Source organism: Suillus bovinus, assembly GCF_016758785.1.
Source record: "Suillus bovinus strain UH-Sbo-P2 chromosome Unknown EDB93scaffold_139, whole genome shotgun sequence".
Lineage (NCBI taxonomy): Eukaryota > Fungi > Basidiomycota > Agaricomycetes > Boletales > Suillaceae > Suillus > Suillus bovinus.
In genome coordinates this window covers 769-7,427 of record NW_024542195.1, presented here as the reverse complement: position 1 = coordinate 7,427, position 6,659 = coordinate 769, and the positions used below count along the sequence as shown (strand labels likewise).

Sequence of the window (6,659 nt, the reverse complement as noted above, 5' to 3'; positions counted from 1 at the left end):
GAATTGGGGTGTATTCGTGAACGTCTGTATTGTGCCATTTCGAAACAAGAGACCAGGTTTGTTGGAATCAGCGCACGGACTCGCATACCGCAGGGGGACAGCGCAAAGACTCCTCGAAGGTGAGTTGACCGGAAGTTAGCGGTTGGTCTTGGCCTGATAACAGATTCACTGGACTTCCTGAAAGGGCTAGCGACTGGAGCTGCAAAAACAACTTACTACTAGTCCCACCTTTTACGTAGATACTAGTACTGTTCGGGTGGAACAATGGAATAGTATCCCCCAGGACTCCCTGTAAGATCGCACATTTTTGGATACATTGTATGATTGTACAGCATCGTAATCAGCGGGACTCCAGCTCCAGAAGGAAGTGGAACGGCAGCACGACGAAAAGAGTTCATGCTACCTGTTCCGGATCTTAGTATTCTTTCGAGTTTAAGTCCCAAAGGGACATTCACAATATTAATGAAAACACCTCGTCTTCGCTTCATTTAATGTTGCAGCTTGTATAATGGCCTCAACAATGTTACCACCGTCCTTGCACTCAACTCAGGACCACCAGTTTTGGTGAACCTCACCCAGGCCAAAGGTTAGAACCTAGATTGGGCTTGAATAATAGCCCACATTCTTGTGCTCGCAACGTCCATTCATTTTTTTTTCCGTCTATACATTGGTTTCCTCAATACAAAAATTTGGCAAGGCATGGTAATATTAATCTGTAACTTAAATCGCATTAAAATCTGGTATATATGCAACGACACTAGCGAACGGTCGCTATTCGTGCACTTCAGCACTGTACATCTCGAAATGCAAGACACTCGGGATGCTGAAGCGTGGGTACTCCGTTTCGCTCGGTGTAAAGTATGAATGCAGACTTCATAACAATGACATGAATCAGAATGCTCAGCATTAGTAATACATGGAGAAAACGCACCTCGGGGAGATCGTTTATAACCATAGGCTCCAGCAATGGGGTATACCCCATCTCCATCAATTCCAGCGGCATTCCTGCTGGGGACGAGGAGATTTAGGTAATTCCTTGTCGCGAATCCGAATAAACGCACCCGTTGGTTCTACCATAGCGTAGGCTTGTAGATATAACGGTCCATTAATCGTGAATTGTTGGCCCTGTCTGTATGAGATGGCGTCAGGTCAGTCACTGAGAAGTAGCACAGGAACGAACGGGAGTGTGCCCAAATCAACGATAGGCTGACATTTGACGTCGTCCTCTTCGAATAAGCATAGAGCAAGCCTGGTATCCTCACACTCATTCTTGATTGTGAAACTGTCATTGGAAAACGCATGAGAGGCTGACTCCCAATATATCTCGCTTCCCTCCTTCGCAGGCTTGAGTACAACCTGGCCGCCTTTCTTCAGGAAGCAATATTAAAACGGGCAAACGGATGACACAATTTTGCCATACCATAAGTGTTTTGCTGAGCTGGGGAGTCAGTATGCCGTTTTCTTCTTCCTTGACTGTGCAAACGGCAATCCTTCAAGTTTTCATCAGTCGCATGAATAAGGAAATAACGGTAATTCTTTACTCTGGGTTTATAGTAAGTGAATGATTTGCAGCGCCTGTCGCAGCAGTATTTTGAGTACTCAATTCAATTCAGGAAAAGTATTATTTTACTTTCGGCGTGGAATGTAAGGACCTGGAACGACGGCACGTCAATCACTTGTATTTGCCATGCTAGGTCACGGTGGTGATTGCGTACCTTCCAAGATATTGGCTTACTCCTCACGCTATCTTCGTCCCCAGGTGATGGAACAAGTGTAACAACGACCTGCATGAAAATCAGAAGTTAGTTTTAGATATTAGTGGGTAGCAAATTGAGCGTACGTCTGTCTTTTGAGCCAGTTTTGTGTCGCATGCTGAAGTCAACGTACAAATACTGAAGGTGGTTTTGCTCATAGTAGAGATCTGCGGGGGATGTATGCAGGATATCTAGACTGATAATATACGGCGGCGAAACTTTTGGTAACGTCTTGAATGCTCAAGACGCATGCCTGCAGGTAACCAGGGTCATCATGTCACCCTGCTGTAAGTCATTACGTTCCGGTTTTAATTGATTCGTACAAATGGCTAGACTGACCAATTGGTTACCAGCCTAACGAAGTGTGTACTAATCGCTCGTTCAGACTAGGCTAGATAGTCCGAATTATGCCATCTGCTGCGAAAACAAATTGAAAGCGAGTCGGATAATCAGTACAAAATACCAAACCGCAGGATAGTAGATAATACAGAACATCAGCCGTGGATTTCAATTTTTAAAGAATGAAGCAGATGAGAGCCCGTCATCTGATATTGCAAAATAAGGAGACACTACAGTGCCTTGACGAGCGCTAGTGAAAATTTCTTGAGGGAACTTTCGGATCAGACGCCAGTGTCTGTCCGACTCCGTCGTAGGTTGGGGCTGGCAATATAAGGGACTGCATTCCGTGAGCGGTAGTAAAATTTTTTGAGGGAACCTTTGGATTGGGCGCCAGCCAGTTGTTTGATGCTGACACATGAGCCCTGTTGGCGAACGCCAACTGGGAGCGCTAGTGTAAGGTTCATATACTCGGCTCATCACAAAGCGTCTAAATCAGCGCCTAAAGAAGTACATGAGGCCCTGGCGCCGGACGACAGAGTACTAGATGACCCATAGAGTTCGCGCATTTTCGAGAAAACATCTATAACTCTACAACACATCCACATAAAAATATAAATTTTCGATGGATGGATAGCCTGACATTTAAACTATGGGGCCCGCTAGTTTTTTCTTTTAAAATTGACGTGTTGAGTCCAGCGGAGACTTACCGCGCAGAAAAGTGCAGTTTTCCCTAGAGTTCGCGCATTTTGTCACCCCATGTCACACGTCTGCCGCCATGCCTTTTCACACTCCGCACCGTTTGAAAGTCGTGCACCGCAGCGAAGTGTGAAGCATGCGCAATTAATGTTTATTGAACTGACTATGTGACAGTGAGATGATGATACATTGTGTACTAGCGTGAACTTGAATAATGAGCTTGTGTAGGTAAATAATCGTGATAAGGGTAATGCTGAAGATTATGATAGTGTGTAGTAGCAGGTGTGCGGCCATGATGTAGATTATGTTGAGGATTGAACGGGTGCTCGTGTCCATGAGGAAGTAAGGTATGTGCAGTTCCAGAATAAATTGTACTAGTTGAGGGACCTTCAAAGTATGGACTTGACCATGCAGCTGTTTAGGTGAGCACTGACTTCAATTTGACGTTGGTGTTTTTGTGCCGCATTTCGGCACAGCGGAGTTTAGATGCATGCAGTCTCATTGTAACGCTTTGGATAGATTGTCACGTCTAGGTCGTATTTCATTCACAGAGGATAATTCTGACAAGCATGTGGCCACGGAGAAATTTATTTTAGCATTCTATAATCATGTAGAATCGTCATATCACATCCCAGATTTTTCCGTGGTGATCTGACCTTTCGAGGGAGTCATTTATGCACAAAACGAGCCTCGAACACCCATAACTCGACCATGGCACGAGATCCGCTTCATTTTTTGCCAAAAAAAATACATGGCCATGTGTATGATGTTGGGAGGAACCTATGTATAACATATATAAGGATTTCGTGCAGAATTGCGTGTGCTAAAGCCAATGCGCGAACTCTAGGGACGCGCGAACTCGTGGGACTATCTAGTACTGCCAAGTGAAAATGTGGGTGTCCTAAAATAGCACGAATGAGTTGGAAGTTTTTTAGTTTTGTAATCACGTAATCCCATGACTCGGACCATGTGGAGCCCGCTACTCGCCTTGTCCTAAACAGGACTAACTTTACAGCGCACAGCGTGGTCTTCCTCGCGACTTTGCTCTAGCTTATTCGCTTTTCCAGTTGGGCAGTGCTGCAAGATGCGCCTTGCACTTGGAGAGCAGAAAACCGGCCGCCGCGGTGAACACTAATATTATGTAATTCTAACTCGATACATTGAACGCTTCTTCACACGGTTGCGACCGCGTCTGCTAATCTAAATCCAACAATGATGACCAGGCCAGCTGGTTGAAGGGGAATCTCGTGGCCTTTGAGCACACCTCTCCGTGCAGAGATTGAGCAGTCAAGCTTGGTACATATACATTTTTCTAGTATGCCTGCTTATGCACACTCAGTATATGCTCACATTGAGCCATATATAATTACAGTCGGTTCGCGCGCTTGATTTACGAAGATCGGCTCCAAGATCATCGATCAAGTTCCAATCAGCAATCACGAAACAAACACGTTTCCCGGCTGTGGGTGATCTTACCGCATTAGTATTGGCAACAAACTTTGTCGCACGCAATGTTCTTGAATATCCAAGTTTCGTAATACACTAGGACATTTCAAGTTAATTATGCACGTCCAGTATAAAGGGCGCATGCAAAGCTCTCGGTTTCAACACTGTCAGATCCCCAACCGGTGATGAGGAATATTGTGTTGCACCTCTTTTTTTTCTTGGGCCCTCTTCTTTTTGCTCCAGTGCTAGCGAAGTACCGGAATGTGACCGTCGATAATACTGACCCTTCCATCCAATATGTTGGCGATTGGAACCAGTGCAGCCTAAATATCGGTGCTTCCTATGATGGCACACGCAATTGCACCGGTCAGCAAGATGCTACTGCCACATTTACATTCACTGGTACGTATGCTTGTAGCATCATTGATGTGACGGAATATTCAATGCATGCGCTGATTGGTGTCTCCAGGTGTTGCGATATACTATATATCACCCCTTATTGGAAATCGTACCACCGTCCTTACGCTCGACTCAGGACCGTCAGTTTTGGTGAACCTCACCCAGGCCCAAGGTCAGAACCCAAATTGGGCTATCAGATGGGGAGCAAGTGGACTGGACAATGGCCCACATACTCTCGTTAACTACGGGTCAAGTAATACTACCTCAAGTGCGGTGGGCGAAGTGGATGCATTCATGTGAGTAATCTTTTGTGTGCTTACTCCATCGCGTAACATCATCTGCAGCTACACAGTAGTTGAACAGGATCACAATCTCGCTGCAATCGTAGGGGGTGCGGTTGCTGGTGCAGCGGCTTTGGCATCAGTGGGAGCGTGTTGTATCTTTGGCCAAAGTTTGGCGGATTGGCTCAGACAGCTCGTTTGTTTCTCTCCAATTTGTCATAAGTAGGCCATGCTAACGACGTCCAGGGGTTTGTCATGTTTGGATGGCTGCTTTTCAGGGGTCGTCGCTTTGCCTTTATCTCCGATGTCCCCAACGAGACCCAGGTTCGTTGTCATATAGAATGCTGCTGGTCTTATTTAATTCCTTCCATTCCCCAGATTACGCTTTTCCTCACTCTGACTCCGGGTCTTCCTCGCAGCACCGGTGGTGAAGATGAAGTATTATGTTGGAATGCATGTCGTCGAGATTTCCTGGATTTCAGCTGTCTGACACTACTAACAGGTCCTTCACATTGGTCCCGGTAGTAAGAGCTCGACTTGGTGTTTGATCCTTAGTGAACCGTCTAATAATTCGCAGAGCGTCAAGAGGTCGTGCATCTACCCTCCAAGTACGCCGAGATGTCTTCTTGGTTGAGCGACAGTGCTCACATTCTTCAGAGGTCGCACGGGTGATCCTGGCCTTGTATTTTGTACATTGGAGGAAACGGACCACGGTTTCAAGGCTAACCTAGTATCGGATGGGGCAGCGGTCAGCCTATCTTGTTTTACTAAGTATCGAGAGGTCTGACGCTATTCCTACAGTCCGACTACACGCAGGACGGGGGCGACTACGTATTGGTCCCAACCAATCGCCCTGGAATATCTGTTAGGAATCAGGCGCCGGATGCTGAACGTTTCGCTCTTGGTGAGACATTTGGAACTTTTCTCCTACAAATAAACGACTAAAAATTGTCAACAGCAACACCGTTTAAGAAAGGAAGCGCAAATCCATTCTGTATATTTACTGTGCCGTCTGTCGATTCATTTCATTTTGTCCAACATCTATCTGACTTTTGCGATGTAGGAAAAACGAGTCGCGGGAGTTCATTGGCAACATTTACGTTCATGCGTTCCGAACTACGGGTGTTACGCGTGAGCATGTCTTTAGTTTCGATATCATTGCATTACTCAACGGTGGACCATAGCTGCGTCGACATACGACTTCTCCGATCCCGATTTTCTTGCGAATCGAATCACCGAAGAGAAAGGCTGTGAGGTCTCGAGATTTGGCCCAGTACGTCGGAATTGCAGTCTTGGGGTTTCATCCTTAACACTTATTCCTTGCGTTTGCCAGACCACGTATTGGTATGTTTACCAGAGCGGTAAGGGGTTGAAGGTCAAAATTGGAAAATCTCGAAGAGAGATCAAACAATACAAGCATCAACTTCAAATGGCATAGGGTCCACATCGCAGATATCTCTCGGATCTGAGTTTTTCATTGGTACAGTCGTCAGCGCCCACCTCGTAATCGCAACATCGCCGCTCGTTTATATTTTTGTTTATGATATCGTTAGTTTCGTACATACCCAGCCAGTCGTTACATTGTTCTAGCTGTGACTGCCTGGTCCATCACAGTCCATTGCAACATTTTATTGCAACATTTTACCCACACGCGTGTAAAACGAGGACTCGCTGACGCATCAGCAACCCGACGGAACCTAGTCTTGTAAGGATAATTTAAGATATTGCATGCGTGCTTTGGAGA

General features: G+C 45.9%; 2 protein-coding genes across 2 annotated transcripts; one reads left to right on the top strand and one right to left on the bottom strand.

Annotated features, from left to right (window-relative positions):
- Positions 1-970: 970 nt before the first annotated feature.
- EDB93DRAFT_181449 (uncharacterized protein) lies at positions 971-2,032 on the bottom strand. Its single transcript, XM_041455603.1, has 8 exons — positions 1,841-2,032; positions 1,716-1,784; positions 1,631-1,652; positions 1,542-1,575; positions 1,421-1,490; positions 1,181-1,364; positions 1,062-1,129; positions 971-1,008 (listed from the first exon to the last, which is right to left on the bottom strand). The coding sequence occupies exons 1-7, from the start codon at positions 1,910-1,912 to the stop codon at positions 1,071-1,073; spliced, it is 510 nt and encodes a 169-aa protein (XP_041301205.1). The 5' UTR covers positions 1,913-2,032; the 3' UTR covers positions 971-1,008; positions 1,062-1,070.
- Positions 2,033-4,345: 2,313 nt separating this feature from the next.
- Positions 4,346-5,348, top strand: EDB93DRAFT_181398 (uncharacterized protein). Its single transcript, XM_041455602.1, has 4 exons — positions 4,346-4,637; positions 4,705-4,930; positions 4,979-5,239; positions 5,294-5,348. The coding sequence occupies exons 1-3, from the start codon at positions 4,421-4,423 to the stop codon at positions 5,139-5,141; spliced, it is 606 nt and encodes a 201-aa protein (XP_041301204.1). The 5' UTR covers positions 4,346-4,420; the 3' UTR covers positions 5,142-5,239; positions 5,294-5,348.
- Positions 5,349-6,659: the final 1,311 nt, after the last annotated feature.